At 32.1% G+C, this 21789-nt stretch overlaps 1 protein-coding gene across 4 annotated transcripts in view; it reads right to left on the bottom strand.

Annotated features, from left to right (window-relative positions):
* LOC136029965 (serine/threonine-protein kinase 40-like) overlaps positions 1–21789 on the bottom strand; it is a 75424-nt gene that overhangs the window by 23989 nt on the left and 29646 nt on the right. For all 4 annotated transcript variants that reach the window (XM_065708523.1, XM_065708524.1, XM_065708525.1 and 1 more), the window contains 2 exons: positions 12447–12606; positions 10489–10596 (listed from right to left, as the gene is read on the bottom strand). In XM_065708523.1, coding sequence (XP_065564595.1) covers positions 10489–10596; positions 12447–12606 — 268 coding nt within the window. The remainder of the gene's footprint in view (positions 1–10488; positions 10597–12446; positions 12607–21789) is intronic.

Below are 21789 nucleotides of genomic sequence, written 5' to 3'. Positions count from 1 at the left end.
AAGAAAATCAGTTGCCCTAAAAATTCCAAGAAACATGTCGAAAAGAGAATCACCTAGATTTGCAGCCCCGAAGTATATTTTGTGGCATAAAAAAGAACGTGGATACAGCAGTTTGCTTTCAAGTGAGCTCTTAAACAGCTCTTTATGATATTCCAGTCCCCGGTAGCGGCGAAGAAGAAGAAAAAAGCGGACACATCAATGCTGCCCATGCAGAAAAAAGGATTTCCCTTGTTGTTCAAGGTGGGGGTTTGTAAGTTTCTATATATGGTTTTCGGCAATGACGATTCTAATGGGGCAGTTTTCATTTCGATTCAAAGCCCTTTTCAAGGGCATATTTAAAAAAAATAAAAAAAAAATCAGCTACAATGAATCAGCTACAGAGGGGATTTTCTCCTCATTTCAGTTTACTTTTAAACGTTTTTTTGTAAAAGGCGAAAGATTAACTCGATATGAGGAGAGCCCAGAGCTATATGAGGAGCGGCCAAAGACCTGAAAGTAGAGAATGTAACGCTTCTTTTTGAGAGGAAAGATATAGAAATGCTCAACAAATAAAAAATAAAAGAGGTATTGTTTTTATTCCTAAAAGATTTGCTGATAAAGAGGAAATATAGAGTGAAATACAAAACAATCCAGAAATAAGCAATATTAGCTTTATGGAAAAGAGTGATGCTATGCAAGAAATTAAAGAAAATGTGTTTAGTGTCATTATTGAATATCAGGGATAATTTATTATTATTTAAGAATTAACGACGCTTCTTGACTACTAAGGTCCCTGCGTCGGCCCTGCAGTGCATTCCTGCAGCGTGATTCGATCTCTGCGTCCCGTATTACCAAACTAAGGTCAAGTCCACTGCGCCACCACAGGACGAATATCAGGGATAAGTTAAATTCCCAAGAAGAGTTTCAATATGGGATGATACCCCCTGCCTTAAGGTGTTACAAATACCAAAATTTGGTCATACTGCTGTAAATTGTTTCAATATGTAAATTGTAAATTGTTTCAATATGGGGTGCATTATATAATGTAAAACAATATATAACCCCTGAAATAAGGTGTTACAAAGGCCAAAATTTGGTCATACTGCTGTAAATTGTTTCAATATGGGGTGCATTATATAATGTAAAACAATATATAACCCCTGAAATAAGGTGTTACAAAGGCCAAAATTTGGTCATACTGCTGTAAATTGTTTCAATATGTAAATTGTAAATTGTTTCAATATGGGGTGCATTATATAATGTAAAACAATATATAACCCCTGAAATAAGGTGTTACAAAGGCCAAAATTTGGTCATACTGCTGTAAATTGTTTCAATATGGGGTGCATTATATAATGTAAAACAATATATAACCCCTGAAATAAGGTGTTATAAAGGCCAAAATTTGGTCATACTGCTGTAAATTGTTTCAATATGGGGTGCATTATATAATGTAAAACAATATATAACCCCTGAAATAAGGTGTTACAAAGGCCAAAATTTGGTCATACTGCTGTAAATTGCTGGGCTGTTGAAAGATGCCTTCTATACTCAGGAAAGCGTAATTTATATGAATGCTCTGAGAAAGATAAGAAACCTGAAGATCAAATTCTTGTGTGTGCAAATTGCAAGGGCCCACACTCTGCTAACAACAAAAAATGTGTAATAATATATAATAAAATAAAAAATGTGTAATATGTAATGTAATAAATATAAAAAATATATGAATGTAATATAAATATAAAATGTAATAAATATAAAAAATATATAAAATATAAAAAAAATATATAAATATAATAAATATATGTGAAATAAATATAAAAAATGTGTAATATATATATATATATATACTAGCTGTTGGGGTGGCGCTTCGCGCCACCCCAACACCTAGTTGGTGGGGGCGCTTCGCACCCCCCCCCCCCAAGCCCCCCCGCGCGCGTAAGTCGTTACGCGCCATAATAGTTACGCGCCATTGTAGTTGTGTCCCTATGTCCCACCTGTGAATATAGATATATATATATATATATATATATATATATATATATATATATATATATATATATATATATATAAAAATAAGTTGTCTGTGTGAGGATCTGTGGATGGATCAGGTGACGTCATGTTTGTTCGCATATGACGTCTGAATTATTTCACACTAATACAAAAGAAGAAAAAAACTAAAAAAGGTAAAAACTACAAAAAAAACTAAAAAGAAAAAAAAACTAAAAAAACTAAAAAAGCTAAAAAACTAAAAAAAACTAAAAAAAGGTAAAAATCTAATAACTAAAAAAAAACGGAAAAAAATAAAAAAGGCAAAAACTACAAAAAAAATAAAAACTAATAAAAAAACTAAAAAAGCTAAAAAACTAAAAAAACTAAAAAAAACTAAAAAAAGGTAAAAAACTAAAAAAAACTAAAAACTAAAAAAGAAAAAAACTAAAAAAAAGGAAAAAACTGAAAAATAAAAGAGAAAAAGAAAACTAAAAAAATATGAATAAATATATATAAAAATAAGTTGTTTGTGGGTTATGTCTGTCTGTCTGTCTGTCGAGTGACGTCGTGTTTGTCCGCATATGACGTCTGAATTATTTCACACTAATACAAAAGAAGAAAAAAAACTAAAAAAGGTAAAAACTACAAAAAAAACTAAAAAGAAAAAAAACTAAAAAAGCTAAAAAACTAAAAAAAACTAAAAAAAGGTAAAAAACTAAAAACTAAAAAAAACTGAAAAAACTAAAAAAAGGCAAAAACTAAAAAAAAACTAAAAACTAATAAAAAAACTAAAAAAACTAAAAAACTAAAAAAACTAAAAAAAGGTAAAAAACAAAAAAAAACTAAAAAAAAGGAAAAAACTGAAAAATAAGAGAAAAAGAAAACTAAAAAAATATTAATAAATATAAAAAATATAAATATAAATATAATATAAATTAGCAATCAACAAAGCACCGAGACACAAATGACGACCGGGACACAGGGAGTATAAATGACGACCAGGACATAAGTAAAAAAAAAACTAAAAAAACTAAAAAAATGGTAAAAACTACAAAAAAACTAAAAACTAATAAAAAAACTAAAAATTCTAAAAATCTAAATAAACTAAAAAAGAAAAAAAAGAAAAAAGGAAAAAAATAAAGGAGAAAAACAAAACTAAAAAACAGACCGGTATATACAGACCGGGACACCGGGATACAAATGACGACCGGGACACAGGGAATATAAATGACGACCGGGACACAGGGACACAACTACAATGGGGACGCCGGGGGACACAGGGGGATATAAATGACAACCGGGACACCGGGACACAAGGAATATAAATGACGCCCGGGACACTCAAAGAGAAATCACAGACTGGAACACCGGGACACAAATGACGACCGGGACACAGGGAATATAAATGACGACCGGGACACAGGGACATAACTACAAAGGGGACGCCGGGGTGCACAGGGGGATATATAAATGACGATGGCGACTCAGGGAATGGTCGATTAGCAATCACCATCAACAAAGCTCAAGGGCAATCATTAGAATCATGAGGTATAGATCTGAATACGGATTGTTTTCCCATGGACCATTTTATGTTGCATGTTCAAGAGTCGGTAAACCTGACAATCTATATATATGCACAGACAATGGGACAGCAAAGAATGTTGTATATTCGCAAGTTTTACGTAGTTAAAACATATATATATATATATATATATATATATATATATATATATATATATATATATCTATCTATCTATATTCACAGGTGGGACATAGGGACACAACTAAAATGGCGCGTAACTAATATGGCGCGTAACGACTTACGCGCACGGGTGGGCTTGGGGGGGGGGCGCGAAGCGCCCCCACCAACTAGGTGTTGGGGTGGCGCGAAGCGCCACCCCAACAGCTAGTATATATATATATGGTTTTAACTACGTAAAACTTGCGAATATACAACATTCTTTGCTGTCCCATTGTCTTTGCATATAAATAGATTGTCAGGTTTACCGACTCTTGAACATGCAACATATAATGGTCCATGGGAAAACAATCTGTATTCAGATCTATACCTCATGATTCTAATGATTGCCCTTGAGCTTTGTTGATGGTGATTGCTAATCGACCATTCCCTGTCCCGGTGTCCCGGTCGTCATTTATATCCCCCTGTTTCCCCCGGTGTCCCCGTTGTAGTTGTGTCCCTGTGTCCCGGTCGTCATTTATATTCCCTGTGTCCCGGTCGTCATTTGTATCCCGGTGTCCCGGTCTGTATATACATTCGTTTTTTAGTTTTGTTTTTCTCCTTTATTTTTTTCCTTTTTTTTTCTTTTTTAGTTTATTTAGATTTTTAGATTTTTTAGTTTTTTTATTAGTTTTTAGTTTTTTTTTTCTTTTTTTTTGTAGTTTTTACCTTCTTTTTAGTTTTGTTAGTTTTTTTTTTTTACTTATGTCCTGGTCGTCATTTATACTCCCTGTGTCCCGGTGCTTTGTTGATTGCTAATCGAACATTCCTTTTGTCCTGGTCGCTTTCTCTTTGAGTGTCGTCATTTATTTTTTTCTTTTTTAGTTCTTTTAGTTTTTACCTTTTTTAGTTTTTTTTAGTTTTTTAGATGAATTTTTTTTTAGTTTTTTCCTATTTTTCTTTTTAGTTTTTTATTGGTTTTTACCTTTATTTTAGCTTATTTTTCAGTTTTTTCCTTTTTTTTAGTTTTTCTTTATTTTTTAGTTTTTTTTAGTTTTTTTTTAGTTTTTTACCTTTTTTTAGTTTTTTTAGTTTTTTTAGTTTTTTAGCTTTTTTACTTTTTTTATTAGTTTTTAGTTTTTTTTTGTAGTTTTTGCCTTTTTTTAGTTTTTTCAGTTTTTTTTTTAGTTTTTTATTGGTTTTTACCTTTATTTTAGCTTATTTTTCAGTTTTTTCCTTTTTTTTAGTTTTTTTTAGTTTTTAGTTTTTTTAGTTTTTTACCTTTTTTTAGTTTTTTTAGTTTTTTAGCTTTTTTATTTTTTTTATTAGTTTTTAGTTTTTTTTGTAGTTTTTGCCTTTTTTTAGTTTTTTTAGTTTTTTAGCTTTTTTATTAGTTTTTAGTTTTTTTGTAGTTTTTGCCTTTTTTTAGTTTTTTTCTTTTTAGTTTTTTTGTAGTTTTTACCTTCTTTTTAGTTTTGTTAGTTTTTTTTTTTACTTATGTCCTGGTCGTCATTTATACTCCCTGTGTCCCGGTGCTTTGTTGATTGCTAATCGAACATTCCTTTTGTCCTGGTCGCTTTCTCTTTGAGTGTCGTCATTTATTTTTTTCTTTTTTAGTTCTTTTAGTTTTTACCTTTTTTAGTTTTTTTTTAGTTTTTTAGATGAAAATTTTTTTAGTTTTTTCCTTTTTTTCTTTTTAGTTTTTTATTGGTTTTTACCTTTATTTTAGCTTATTTTTCAGTTTTTTCCTTTTTTTATTTTTTTTTATTTTTATTTTTTTTTAGTTTTTTACCTTTTTTTAGTTTTTTTAGTTTTTTAGCTTTTTTACTTTTTTTATTAGTTTTTATTTTTTTTGTAGTTTTTGCCTTTTTTTAGTTTTTTCAGTTTTTTTTTTAGTTTTTTATTGGTTTTTACCTTTATTTTAGCTTATTTTTCAGTTTTTTCCTTTTTTTTAGTTTTTTTAGTTTTTTTAGTTTTTTACCTTTTTTTAGTTTTTTTTAGTTTTTTTAGTTTTTTAGCTTTTTTATTTTTTTTATTAGTTTTTAGTTTTTTTTTGTAGTTTTTGCCTTTTTTTAGTTTTTTTAGTTTTTTAGCTTTTTTATTAGTTTTTAGTTTTTTTTGTAGTTTTTGCCTTTTTTTAGTTTTTTTAGTTTTTTAGCTTTTTTATTTTTTTTATTAGTTTTTAGTTTTTTTTGTAGTTTTTGCCTTTTTTTAGTTTTTTTCAGTTTTCAGTTTTGTCACCTGATCCAGTTTTTTCAGGTGACGTCACCTGATCCATCCACAGATCCACACACAGACAACTTATTTTTATATATATATATATATATATTATTAGAGCTCTTAAAGTAGTATATACAAAAAATATGACTTATAAGGATATGCCAAATAAGTAAAACAACAATTCCCTCAACAAGTCAAAATACTGTGATCAATGAAAATAATATTGAAAGCAAGCAAAGCACTAGCCTAAGTGAACAAAGTACTAGACTGGACAAATTAGAAAAGTGTCTTAATTCAGTTGCCTCTACACTCTACTATATGTGAGGCACTGATAGATATGTTGCCAAAAACATTTGAAAAAAAAAATATTGTACAAAATTTTACTGGGTCCTAGGTGAAGTTCTTGTCCTGGTCCCTGGGTCAACTAAAATGGTTCTAAGAAATGATGAAACAGAAAAGGATCAAAGTGAGATAATAATGACCAGAAGAGCTCGTACATCACATGATAAAGAGACCTCACCAGACAAAGGTAAACATTTAAAAAAGGGAAAGCACATCAGTAAATCATGAAGGTCTTGCAACTAAACACACGAGGAATGGGAAAAACTAAACTGCTTTAATAAATACACTAATTGTAAGAGCAAAACCTGATTTGGTCCTCCTTCAAGAGACTCTTCGAACCAAATGAAAAGAAAACACCAAAATTTGTGGGTTTTCATCCTGTAAGGTGGGATAGAGATGGGAGAAAAGGGGGAGGTCTGCTGACATTGGTTAGAGAGAATATATACTACTACTACTACTACTAATAACTCACTGCAGCACCAAGCCGCCTGAGTATTTTAGGGAAATAAATTTGCCCTTTACTGGTAAAAATGAAGTTGGTCTGATAAATATTAAACTTGAGGAAAATAGATGGTTATCTGTTGTCAACTATTATAATAGAGGAACAGTGGATTTTGACCTGAATCAATTTAAAAAGGGAAATGATTACTATGAAAATGATAAATTTATAGAGGGTGACTTCAATCTTCATAATAAAATGTGGAACACTACATCACAAAAAGACCAACAGTCTTTTGCATTTGCTGACTATATTTTGGAACCTGATAGCAATCTTTGTCTTATTACACCATGTGACCTGGGCACTAGTTTAAATGTAACCAATGGTAAGTATTCTACTTTAGTTTTATAACTTGTTTCCTATTCATTAGCCCTAAACCAACATGTTGAACTAGCTGGTGCTGTGGAATCTGACCACCTTCCATTAATCGTGCAACTAGAGGAATCCATAGATTACCTTCAACTACAGAGGACAAAAATGTGGAATTTCTGTAGTAATAAATGGCCGAGTTGGCATCTAAACTAAAAAAAATATCGACTGATGATTCATCTGATTTACTAAATAAACAAGTAATAGATTTGCTAGTGAAAACTAGTGAAGATATTTTTGGATTCTCTAAGCCCAAGGAAAGAAAAAGGAATTCCATTCCTGGTTGAAATGCAAAACGTGAAAAAGCTTGGTTGGACAAGAGAAAAAAGAGAAATCAATTTGCAAGAAATCCAACAATAAATAACAAAATAGAGATGAACAGGGCTGCTGCATTAAAAAAAAAAAACTGTACTCCAAGAAACAAGAGAAGGATGGAAAAAATTAATTGAAGAAAAATTTTCAAATAATATAAATGTAAAAGTGTGGCGAAACTTCGAAATTTATACAGGCCAAAAAAAAATCCCCCAAAAATTCCTATTCTCCTCAAAAAGGATGGCATGGTGTTCACAGCTCCAGATGATAAAATGAAAATCCTCCTAGATAATATTATAAAAAATGACCAAGGGTATCAGTATCAAGCACCAACTAATATAACTACTGATAATAATAACCAACCCCATATGGAACCGTTCACTATTGATGAACTGAAGTAGAAACTGCTATTAAGAAAATAAGGCTAGGAACACCTGGCCCTGATCAAATACATAACTTAATGCTTAAAAATTTACCAGAGGAAGCCAAAAATATTATTCTGATTCTATTTAATAAGTCCGTCAAAGAAGGATACACTCCCAAAGAATGGAGAAAGACATCCATGATCCCTATACCTAAAACAGGAAAGGACACTCTAATCCAGATTCATATAGGCCCATTTCTCTAACATCTTGCCTATATAAACTAATGGAACATCCGATTAAAAATAGAATCCTTGGGCTTTGTAATAAAAGCTGCACAGAAAGAACAGTTTGGTTTCCCCCAAATCGGAGCACAATTGACAGCTTAGTTAGACTTGAGGACCAAATACAACAGGGCTTCAGATGCAAGAAAGATACATTTGCAGTTTTCCTAGATATGAAGTCTGCTTTTGACCGAGTTGACCTGGATAAACTTTTAGAGAAAACAGGGGAAATAGGTATACCTGCCAATTGCATAAATTGGATTTCTAGCTTTTTGAGAAATCGGGAGGTTAGGGTAGCTTCTAGTGGGTATAGTACAAATTTTCAGGTTAAACATAATTTGGGTCTTCCTCAAAGGGGAGTTTTAAGTCCTATTCTGTTTGTAAATTATTGCAGTGACTTGGACAAGTCCACTGTCCTAGGCTGCAAAGCCTATATATATGCTGATGACATTGCCCTGGTAACAACTGGGAAAACACCTCTTCTTTTACAGTCAGTGATACAAAAAGCATTAAATAATGTTCAACAATGGTGCAGTGAGAATAATATGACATTATCACCTGAGAAAAAAGTTGGTATGCTTTTCTCAAAAAAATAATAATACTGCAGTACCACAAGTAAATGCTGTAAATCAGCCTATTAGGCTTGATGATTCTTTCTGCTATCTAGGCCTAATTTTTTATAGTAAAATGACATGGTTGAGAGAAATTGAGTATTTGTTAGGCAATATTAGGAGTAGATTAAACCTTATAAATGTAATGTGCCTAGGGAATGCCTGGCATATTGCAAGATACCAAGCTTAAAATGCTGAAAAAATGACACACTTTTGAAAACATTAAAGATTGGAAAGACGAATTTGAAGGGTAAAAAAAAACCACTTTATACACCACAACACTTCTTCAAGAAATTTGAAATTTCTTTTTGCAATAAACTCACCACATGGATTAAAGAACTTGCAAAGTAAAAATTTTCTTAGATAAGATAAAAAATTTTAAAAGAAAAACTGGGATACAAAACCTACACAAAGCAATTCTCCAATAAACTTTTTAAAATGTTCCTTAACTGCAAACGAAACCTCAAAATTGCTAAAATAGTCCACAAACCCTAGGAATAAGAGTCCACAAACCGCCGTTTAAACTTTTGATAATAACAAAAAAAAATGAAAATGGAATAAAAGAGCGCGGAAAAAAGAAGAATAAAGGGAAACAGAAATGGAAAAGAGGAATAAACGACCATGCCTCGTTTAAGCTTTTTATTATAAAAGAATGAAAATGGAAGAAAAAGAGCGAGGAGGAAAGAGGAATAAAAGAGCGGCCTCAATTAAATTTTTATTTAAAAAAAAAATAGAATAAAAGAGTGCGGAGAAAAGATGAATAAAAGCAAATGGAAATAGAAAAGAGGAATAAAAGAGCGCGCCTCGTTTAAATCTTTTATTATAAAAAAAGAAAAATGGAATAAAAAAGTGCGGAGGAAAGAGGAATAAAAGGAAATGGAAAAGAGGAATAAAAGAGCATGCCTCGTTTAAGTTACTTATTTCCAAAAGAATGAAAATGGAATGAGAATATATACCAAACCATTTCTTAATTGTTTTTCTTCAACAGCTATTTAATGCAAAAACTTCTCAAAAATCCACAAAAAAATATCGATTAAAGAGCTTGCTTGACAGAAATTGTTTTCAGTTGTTTTTTTTCCTCTTATGAAAAATTGAAATATAAACTGAAAGTTACTCAAAATAATTTTCGATAGGTTCTTCTTCAATACAAAATTAGTCCTAAAAAAAATCCTCAAGTCAAAAGTGAGTTCACTAGTTAGAAACCCTTTTTATGTTTGTTGTAATGCAAATGCCGTGATGCTGTAAATGTGTAAATGTAAAATATGTTGTCTTAGTGCTATTATCACAAGGACAAAAAAATACACAAGCCCCAAGGACAGAAGGACTTTAAAAAAAGGTTTTTCAAGAAGACATAAATAATTCCAAAAATTTTACCAAAATTTTTAGGAAATTCTGCTTCAAGGGCTTTTGGCCAAAACTGTATAAAAAATTCCCTATGTCCCATGAAAAAAAGCTTGCTTGAGCGTTGAATTTTTTAGCTAATAGAAAAGTATTAAAAGAAAGGAATTATAGAAAACAAAGTGAAAAAGAAAAAAGAAAGAAACTGAAAGGAACTACAGAAAATAAAGAATGGAATTAAAAGAAACAAAGTGAAAAGAAGAAGGAAAAAAAGAAAATGAAAGGAGTTATAGAAAAGAAAGCAAAAAATTATAGAAGAGAAAGAAATAAGAGAAAAGAAGTATTATAGAAAAATACTAAAAGAAAGAAAAAAAAAACAAAGAATCAAGAGATACACAGAACAATGATAAAAAAAAAAGTCCACAAGCCCTACGGATTAAGAAGCTTGAACAAAGTTGATTTTTCTATCTTATAGAAGTTAAAAAAAATAAGTTAAACATACATCTAATAATTCTCCAGTGAAATTTTCAAAAGGCTCTTCTTCGACCGCCTTTTCTGCATCTTTTACCAGCATCAATTCCTCCTCTGAAGTCTCTAAGTCGGGCACTACCTAAAAAATAAAATATATAAAATTAGACATTTTGATAAAGAAATAAATTCGAATCGAAAAAAAAAACAAATCATCTTCAAATTTTCTAAAAATAAAAAAGAATTTCCTTTAATCCGTGAAAATCAAAATTTTTAAGGACTGAAGTCAAAGGAGTGGGGCCTTGGCATAGACATTCAGCTCCAGATAAGTTATAGAAAATTTCATGATTAAACCGCATTTTCCTTTTTATTTTAAATAAATGCCATGACCCTCCTAAGTTTTATTTTTACTCAGTTTGACAACTGCCGGAGCAGTTGAGAGCAAAGCAATTTAAAAAGGAATCAATTAGAAGTACGTGCATATAGGCTGGATGTCAGAAAAATTCACCCTAGCCTCACTTATACATTGAATAATAGATTATTTCGTAACCAATCTATATCAAATTGTTTTTTGTTAGTTTTTATAACACTGGTTGATACTTGATCGGATTACTAAAAACAGTCACTCTATAATTGTTTAAAAGAGCGTTCTTTTTACAACCCTGCTATATTATTAGCGATTGCTATATAGGGGTGTGGTGCATGACTTTTTTTTAACCCCAAAATAGTTCAGATGATGTCAGGAGTGGGTCTGGACTCTCTCGTACCCCCTCCCCCTGTTTCCCACAAAATTGTCAGGCCAAATTTTTTACAAAATTTTCACTTATTAACAAAATTATTGTCAATCTATTAATTAATTAAAGATTTATTTCCTTTTACATTCTAATTTATTATTTTAATTATTATTATTTACTTATTTTTTATTTTGTAATTTATTTTTGTTTTATTATTTAATTAGTAATTTATCAATTATTTTCATTGTGCCCTCTACTTTATTTTAATAAAAATTAGGTTTCAGAATTACAAAATGATTACAACCGTTAAATTATTAATTTATGTAATAGATTATTAACTTTATTTTTGTTTTATTATTTAATTAATTATTTGTCAATTATTTTTATTCATTAGCTGTTCCCTGTACTTTATTTTAATAATAATTAGGTTTCAAAATTACAAAATAATTACAACCGTTAGATTATTAATCTGAGATTTTGTGCCCCTAAGATTTCTGCCCCAAGCGCAAGTGCCCCCTCTTTGGCCCCCTACAACCACCTCTGGGTGATGTATTTATCTTTAAGTCCTCTAAGGCTTAATACACCAATCTTAGAGAAGTACCACCTGGCACTTCTCAACTTTTATTTATCGTCAAGGAAAGGCAGTGTGGTCTTCGAATTTATTTAAGTGCCCCTTGGGGTGGCTACTGATTACAGCTTTTATTTTAAAACCGTTTCTATTGGTCTGTTTTTCAATTAGCTTGTCATTCTATGGGTTTTCTCATTATTTCTAATATATCCAATATCACGCGCTAATTTTGCAGCCTTTTTTCAAAATTTTTCGAAACGAGACAGTAGAATGAAGGCAGATGAAGAGATAGAAAAATAAATATGAAAATAAAATATAGCTACCGCTGTCCATAAACATACCCAATACGGCGTCTATGACTAAGCTGGATAGATCCAAATGACTTACCCTTAAAAAACAATGGAGGAAAAACGAACCAATTTCGTTTTTTGACCCCTCCCCAAGAAAAGCACTTACTGAATCTCGCCAAAAATTATTGTAAAAATTCTAGGCTACCAATCTTTCAAGCTGTAGACAGACAAATCTAACCATTTAAAATCAGAAAGCATCCCTTCCCCAGAAACGCGTAAAAGCATAAACAGTGTTGACAGCCATGCAAACAGGATTTGCTTCCCGAGGAAGTTTATTTTCGGGAAATCGTGAAAATATCAAGGTTTTAGAAAATGAAATACCTATATACTGAAATAATACCTGATAAAGCATTGCTTCCATTGATGTTGATAATTTTCGCCACGATAGAATGACCGACCATGTCTTTTCCTTGGCTTGAGCTGCGGTTAGGCGGTAGCCCGGATCATAAGTCAAAAGGCCACGAACCAAATCACACGCATTCTCGGATACATTACTTTCACTGAAAAGAGATCAAACAAATTTAACGCGGTAAGTTCAGGGATGATCTTTTATACTGTAAAAACTGCCCGATGCAGTATGGAATATATCTGTCATATGTTGTAACCGTAGATGTAATGCATTACTACTCCTGGAAATTCATCCCAGTACCAAAATGCACCTACGGATAAACTTATTTACATATGGCCTCACATAAATTACTGGTCTTGTTCAGGATTTACGCATTTCGATGAGACTACTTTTTCTTCTAGACTGCGATATGGATGGATAGGTGTAAAACATGCAGCATAAGTATAATACCCCAAGGAAAATTTTATGAATATGTCCCTGGGCTAATATATGATCCTCTCAGGATTTACGAGGATTTCAGGATATCGAGTGGTTAGCACACTAGACTTAGAAATTCTGAGGATAGGGGTTCGAGTCCTGGTGTCATTGGTTTTTTAGTTTGGTTCGGGGGTCAACTGAGTGACTGCTCGGTCGTGCCAGAGTCAACCCAGCTCTAAATAGATACTTGGAGAAATCTGGAGGGAAAACATTGAATGACTTGCCCCAAAACATGCATTGCACTCTGACCGAAGGTAGAGAATCAGGAGATTGGTACCTGCACTACGCAGACCATTGGTCAGCGTGCAAAGAAGTTTTTTTCAGGATTTACGCATACTGATGATGCTTTTTCTTTTTTCATACTAGGCTATGGTTGGATGGATGCAGTATATACGGGTAAGGAATATAGACTACTCATTGAGTGTTTGCATATATTCCAAGTTTACGCAAATACGCCCCTAGGCAAATTTATAGCCCCGTTTAGGATTTACATATTTTGGTGACTGGTTTTCTTTTATTATGGGTAGATGGATTATATGTGGGTGCGAAATATAGAGTTCATGGACCTACAACTATGCAATTTTATGTGGAAGTTCTCCCTACACAAATTCATGGTCTTCCTCACCCTCAGGACCTACATATTTTGATGACTAGTTTTCCTTCTAGACTAAGATGTAGAAGGATGGATGAAATATGCATGGAATATAATATGGAGTATGTGCACATACCCAGCACAAATTTAGGTGAATATGTTCCAAGGCAAATCTATCATCCTCTCAGCATTTAATCATCTTTTTCGACAAGAAGATGGATGGACAGATAGAATATATATGAGTGTGGAATATGTTTACATTCCTCCAGGCGAATTTATCCTATAACAAATCGTAATTAGATGGAGGAATTATTTACGTAAATATGTAAATAATTAGGTAAAAAATCGTAAATAATCATAAATCCTAAATACCAAATCGTAAATACGTGGAGGAAAAATGCGTGAATAACTACGGAAAAAATCGTAAATCGTGAATACTAAATCGTATATACATGGAGGAATCATTTACGCAAATACATGAAAAATCGTAAATTGTAAATACACGGAGGAATTATTTACGTAAATACGTAAATACGTAAATAATTACGTAAGAATCGTAAATACCGAATCGTAAATAATGACTTATGATTCACGTAAACCGTAAATAGTAGTAACTGAAACTTTAAAAAACAGATTTTCTTATATTGACCCATCCTTTGTCCACGGAATATAAACGATGTGGCTTTTAAATTAAAGTGGAAATAAATAAATTAAATAAATAAATTAATAAATTATATTAATTAATAATTATATTAATAATTATTATATTAATTATAATTAATTATAATATTATAATTATAATATTAATTATAATTATAATTATAATAATATTAATTATAATATTAATTATAATATAATAATTATATTAATAAATTATATTAAAAATTATATTAATAAATAAATTAAATAAATTAAACATCCCTTAAAGGAATATTAACGTTTCTCCGCGTCTCACTGTTTCTTCTGTACAGTAGAATGTTTTATTTCATTTCTATTCAGCAGTAACATTTGATAATATGTATTTCTAACATATGGCATCAGTTATGTTGGCTTATTCATGCCAACCACGAAAAGGAATTTGTAAAGGAAATTGAAATAACTCTTTTTGTTTAAGCAATTTAAAATCTGGTGCAGTGGCAAAGTATTTTTTTTTTAGGACTGCGACTAAAACCAAAGGACATGCCTTACACTTTTTTTCAGAAATGACTTGGAAATTGGAAAAGATTTCTTTAGTTGTTATTGGAGATAGGTTGCACAAATACCGCCCGTATTGAAAAGAAGGGGACATAGGTAAGTGAAAAGAACTTGAGGTTAAATCAACTTAAAAACCTCAAATCGTCCCTAAACTGGAAAATAACTGAAGTTGCTAAAGGACTTAAAAATGCAATAGTTTTTTCTTTAAATTAAATAAAAAAAAACTAATTTTTTTAGCTGAAAGTAAGGAGCGACATTAAAACTTAAAACGAACAGAAATTACTCCGTATATGAAATGAGTTGTCCCCTCCGCAATCCCTCGCTCTTTACGCTAAAGCTTTAAATTGTTTTAAAAAGTAGAATTGTGGCAAAGAGTCAAACTTTAGCGTAAAGAGCGAGGGATTGCGGAGGGGACAACTCATTTCATATACGGAGTAATTTCTGTTCGTTTTAAGTTTTAATGTCGCTCCTTACTTTCAGCTAAAAAAATTAGTTTTTTTTTATTTAATTTCTGAACGTTTTTGAATTAATGCATGAATGGTTTTGGCTCTCCGCACATAAATTATTAAAATGAAATTTGTATATTAATTATTTTTTTGGCTAAATGGCTTTCTATTAGTGTTGATCAGACGATTTTGAGAAATAAGGGGCGGAGAAGGAGGCCTAGTTGCCCTCCAATTTTTCGGTTACTTAAAAAGGCAACTAGAACTTTTAATTTTTAACGAACGTTTTTATTAGTAAAAAATATACGTAACTTAAGAATTAACTTACGTAACAAACTTTCATAACCTTATATTTTTATTATGTATACGAGGGGATTTGTACACTCGTTAATACCTCGCTCTTTACACTAAATCGTAAGTTTTGTCCCAATTCTTTAAGAATGACCCCTGAATCAGAAAGGCCGTAGAATAAATAGTTGAAATTACTAAAAAATACTTTAGCATAAAGAGCAAGTTATTTATCTCCTCCTAAATACCTCGCTCTTTATGCTAAAGTATTTTTAGAACCCCTCATATGCGTAATAATCTCTGTTCGTTTTAAGTTTCAATGCTACTTCTTCCTTTCATTTGAAAAAACGTTTTCATGTTTATTTTTCATTGTTTTCTTATAGCAATGCTAGAGAATCCTGCGCCCTTGTCATTGAATTTTTCTTCCCCCATGACAGATTCCTCCAAGGAAAGATCCTCCAACATAGCCCCCTCTCCTGAGCCCCACCCCCAAACAAAATAAAATCCCCCTGAAAACGTCTGTACACTTCCCAATAACCATTACTATATGTAAACAATGGTCAAAGTTTGTAACTTGCAGCCCCTCCCCCAGGGATTGCGGGGGAGTAAATCATCCCCAAAGACATAGTTATTATGGTTTTTGACTATGCTGAACATAATGACTATCTCAAAATTTTGATCCGTTGACTTTGGGAAAAAAATGAGCGTGGGAGGGGGCCTAGATGCCCTCCAATTTTTTTGGTCACTTAAAAAGGGCACTAGAACTTTTCATTTCCGTTAGAATGAGCCATCTTGCGATATTCTAGGACAACTTGGTCGATACGATGGCCCCTGGGGAAAAGAAAAAAAAAAACAAAAAAAAAACAAACAAACAAATAAACACGCACCCGTGATTTGTCTTCTGGCAAAAAATACAAAATTCCACATTTTTGTAGATAGGAGCTTGAAACTTCTACGGTATGGTTCTCTGATACGCTGAATCTGATGGTGTCATTTTCGTTAAGATCCTACGACTTTTAGGGGGTGTTTGCCCCTATTTTCCTAAATAAGGCAAATTTTCTCAGGCTCGTAACTTTTGATGGGTAAGACTAAACTTGATGAAACTTATATATTTAAAATCAGCATTAAAATGCGATTCTTTTGATGTAGCTATTGATATCAAAATTCAATTTTTTAGAGTTTTGGTTACTATTGAGCCGGGTCGCTCCTTACTACAGTTCGTTACCACGAACTGTTTGATTAAAAATTTAGTAAAATTATCGCGAAACTAACATTATCTATAATTTAGAAGCTTTTAGTTTTAAAATAATTCTTTTTGTTTAAGCAATTTAAAATCTGGTGCAGTGGGGAAGATTTTTTTTCAGAACTGTGACTGAAACCAAAGGACATACCTCAAAATGGCTTGGAAATTGGAAGATTTCTTTAGTTGTTATTGGAGGTATAGTCCACAAATACCACCCGTATTAAAAGGAAGGGGACATAGGTAAGTGAAAAGGACTGGAGGCTAAATCAACTTAAAGACCTCAAAATCGCCCTGGAAAACAACTGAAGTTGCTAAAGAACTTAGAGAAGCAATAGAGTTTTTTCTTAAAAGTAAAAATTTAGTGAAATTATTGTGAAACTAAACTATCTATCATTTACAGGCTTATAGTTTTAAATTATTTTGTTTATTATTTTAATTAATTAAATTAATTTTGTTTAAGCAGTGGCGCCGTTTCACAGGAGTTTTTTTTCGAGATTGTGACCGAAACAAAAGGACGTAGCTCGCACTTTTTTCTTCAGAAATGGGTTGGATATTGAGAAAGATTTTTTAGTTGTTGTTCGAAGTGGGCCCACATATACCACTGTATTGAAGAGAAGGAGACACAGGTAGGTGAAAACGAGTGGAGGTTAAATCTTGGGGAAAATGCCCTGCCTTAATTCAAACTTAAAAACCTCAAAATCATTGCTAAACTGGAAAATAATTGAAGTTACTAAAGAACTCAGTAAAATTGTCTTAAAACTAAACTATTTTTATTTATTTATTTATTTTCTTTATTTCCCTAAAAAATGAGGAGTACGCTACAATATAATATAAAGAAAAAACCAATGATAACACTTACAATCAAAACCTATCAAATATTGATCAAATACTAAAAAAAAAAAAAAAAAAAAAAAAAAAAAAAAAAAAAAAAAAAAAAAAAACACACTTGCTAAATAATTTAGCCTATAAATCATGAACAGCCAGAACTGTTACTAAAAACGGAAATAAATTTAGAGGTTTTACGAGTTCAGGGTGCTAAAATAGGCTTGAAAATTAATGTTAAGAAGACTAAGTCACTAAGGCTAGGAATAAGTGAAGATGAACAGGTGACATTAGGTAACGAAAAGATTGATCAGGTTGGGAGCTTTAGTTACCTTGGTAGTATTATTAGTAAAGATGGTGGGAGCAGTGAAGATGTTAAAAGTAGAATAGCTAAGGCTCAGGGTGTTTTTTCACAATTAAAAAAAAATTGGAAGAATAGAAAGATAAGTCTGCAAACCAAGATCAGAATATTGGAAGCTACAGTGATGACAGTGGTCAAATATGGCTCTGAAACATGGGCACTCCGAAAAGCAGATGAAAATTTACTAGATGTATTCCAGAGAAATTGCCTACGGATTGTTCTGGGTACCCGGCTGACTGACCGTATTTCATAACAGTAAGTTGTATGAAAAATGTGGTTCAATCCCGCTTTCTAGGGCTATAATGAAAGAAAGGTTGAGATGGCTAGGCCAAGTTCTACGGATGAAGGATGACAGATTACCGAAGATTGTCCTTTTTGGCCAACCGTCTGGGGCTACACGGAAAGCAGGTCGTCCTTGTCTGTGTTGGGAGGATGTCATAATTAAAGATTTAAAGGAAATGGGAACTTCCTTGGAGGGTGTAAAGAGGGAGGCTTTAAATAGATTAGGTTGGAGGAGGAGCGTGCGTAGCTATGTTGGTCTCAGGCGGCTTGGTGCTGCAATGAGTTATTAGTAGTAGTAGTAGTAAATCTAGCTAAATAAACTAAATAAATTATCGGAAATTAATTTATTTTATTTTTTATTTCGGGGTAGTAATCCTTAGGAAACAACCCTGTAGAGCGTATAAATCAAGAATCAACCAAGTTCTTAATTTCTGAAAGCATAAAAAGTGTACAGAATTAATAGTATCTGAGGGACTGGACTCTTCTTGTGTAGTTACGAGTGACCTGATTGAATTCCGTTCCTAGTTCACTCGTACTAAATAAGCGCCTCCAAAACCTGTACAAGTTATTTCTAGACTTCTTAATCTAAAATGTTCATTACTAAACTTATCCCTCGTGGTTTAAACCTCTGAACATTTTTGAAGGAAACACTTGAATTCTAATTTTTTCCCTTTAATTCTATTATATATTAAAAGATGAACTGTGTACAAACACAGGACTTTTCATTTATTTCACGCATATAAAATATACGAATAAAACGTATTTTTCGCTGTCTGGAGCATAGGGCTCTGGAGTCTGGAATGGACGTCTAGAGACAACGTCTTTCGTTGTCTGGAGCATATAAAATATAAGGCACAGCAAAAAAGTATAAATTCTAACGCTCCGTTATAACTGTTTTCCTACGTAATTTTTCGTTGTTATTTTTATTTCTTGTGAGATCTTAAAAAAGTTAGATCTTCATCGAGAGTTACGAGCAATAAGAGACTCTAATTGGCTTTTCCCATTGGTTGACAAAGTTATATCTATAAGACTCCCATGGTTTGACAATCTTATATTTATAAAACTCCTAATTTTTGACAATCTTGTATTTATAAGACTCCTAATGGTTGACAATCTGATACTTATAAGACTCCCAGTGGTCCTCAATGAACGATATGTTGGCCGACCGATATTATCAAGCCGATATCAGGGTTAGTTTCATTATCGGATATCAGAAAAGAAACAAAATCGTCCGATACATATATATATATATATATATATATATATATATATATATATATATATATATATATATATATATATATATATATATATATATATATATATATATATATATATATATATATATATATATATATATATATATATATATATATATATATATTTATATTGTATATATTTGTATATATTACAATTTGTTCAGAAGATGGACCTGATTTCCTCATGTAATTTTGCTTGCTCAGTCTTTGTGGATGGAGCCACCAGTTAATTCTGATTATGGCGGAGAGAGCAGCACAGGTGAGTCAAATGAAGTCAAAGTATATCTGTCGTCAATACACACCTGGTGCAGCAATTTTCAAAATGTATAGTGAACTCAAGAACGTACATCATCTACCGCAACAACTAAAAAGAATCAATAAACCAGATTTTTGTTTAAGGTGGAAGATCCAAGATTCAATCGGTTAAAACCATGATATACAGTCAGGGGCAGAGCTAAGGAGGAGAAGGGATGTTTTAAGATGGGGAGGAGGAGTTCCAAAAGTGTCCCCATCGCTTGTCAACACCTTGGAAAATTTATCTTGAAAATTTAACTTGGGTGTCCGCATTCGTCGGCATACTGGACAATTCTGTCGATACATTCTTTAAATCCCTCCTCCAAACTTAAAATTTTAGCTGCCCTTGTATCCAGTGTCCCTAGCATGGACTCGTTAGTAAGAGACCATATTATATGAATGTAAAGTAAGTTTTCACATTAGTTTTCAAAGCTTTACTATTGAAATTTGGATTTGAATAGCAATATCAATGAATATCTTACACTTCTTTCGATCAGATTTTCACGTATTTGTGTTTATGTAACTAAACCGGCTTTTTTAATTAAATTTTCTTATTTGTCACATCCGCAAATATCCGCCATTCGTTTGTGTGCTCAGAAGCTGCTGATCAGACAAGGTAAAGAAAATCAAACAATTCTTGTAAATGGTCAAATCTTGGAATCTATAGTGAATTATTGAGGCTGTTCTTTGGTGTGTAATAGATCAAGAAGAAACACGTGAGTATAAATATGGTCAGAAAATGGGGGCTTTAAATTTGAGGTAATTTTTTTTTTTTCGGATGGGAATTTATCGGCAAATTATATCGGTATCGTATCGGTACGCTACCGAAACATCGGTATCGGACCCAAAAATCCATATCGGTCAGGCCCTAAATGACAATATTATATTTATCATTTAAACTAAACCTCTCTCAAAGGGGATTATCACCATAATTTTTGGATTCAAGCTCCAGAGATGGACCCTTTAAAACTACCTCAAAGATTCCAACTAAAGTTATAAAATAGGGATTCTCCTTTCATAAAACCATGACATTATCCAGGATTTTTTTTCGGGAGGGGGTGGCAAAGGAATTTTGTTTGGGGGGGTACCAAAGTAGTTGTTGTTAGGAGGTGAGGTTTTTATAAGCTGTATATTTAAGACTGTATATTTACGAGTCAGGTTTGTTTTTGTTTTAAAGGAAAAATAGTCTAATTACATACATCCTTACAACCAATTTATGACTCAGAAAAATAGTTTGGAGTGGGGGGTTAAAAGTCAGGACATGAAAACAAATTGTCCCTGTACATAAAATACAAGGGAAATTTATTGCAAACAAGGGTCATTATAGTAACAATTTATAGATTCTTGTTAATCATCCAGTCAGAACTCCCCCTCCAAATTTCTTTTTAAAGCTTGTTGACTCTTATTGACGTCACAGGAGGTGCACATAGTTACCGAAACTGGCTAAGAGAATAATTCCATTTATAATTTGATTTCTCTTTTTTTACTTTTCAACAAGGTGACCTGAGTTTTTTACGTGGGATTCCTGTGTCTTTAGAAGGAATGAAAAATTTAATACCACAAATCAAAACAAAATTAACAGAATAACATGATCCCGTCATCAAAGTCAATTTGATCCTGGGTGACCTTACAACTTGATTTATTCTGAACCATGAATGAGTCATCGAATTATCGACGGTGCACAAACCTGCGCAAATATTTAATCTTCCGGGGCTATCTTAAAACATTGAAAAGAGCTGCAACAGGTCTCCATTTCAGAGAGTATTGTTGGGCTGGTATATACAACGGTGAGGTTACAAACGCTGGGAAAAGGAGTTTCGGGGAACGAAGCCTTTCTCTAGGGGACTTGGGGGGTTACAAGAACCTGTTATAAATATTATCTAGCTTTATACAGCCTAGCCTTATATTACCTATCCTTTCAGAGGGTTTGTTGGGCTGGTATATACAACGACAAGGTTGCAAAAGCTGGAAAAAGGAGTTTGGGGGAATGAAGCCTTTCTCTAGGGGACTTGGGGGGGTTACAAGAACCTGTTATAAACATTACCTAGCCTTATAAAGCCTAGCCTAATATTACCTATC

This window comes from Artemia franciscana, chromosome 8 (assembly GCF_032884065.1).
Source record: "Artemia franciscana chromosome 8, ASM3288406v1, whole genome shotgun sequence".
Classification (NCBI taxonomy): Eukaryota; Metazoa; Arthropoda; class Branchiopoda; order Anostraca; family Artemiidae; genus Artemia; species Artemia franciscana.
The sequence above is the reverse complement of the archived record's forward strand: the minus strand, read 5'-3'. Positions and strand labels throughout refer to the sequence as shown.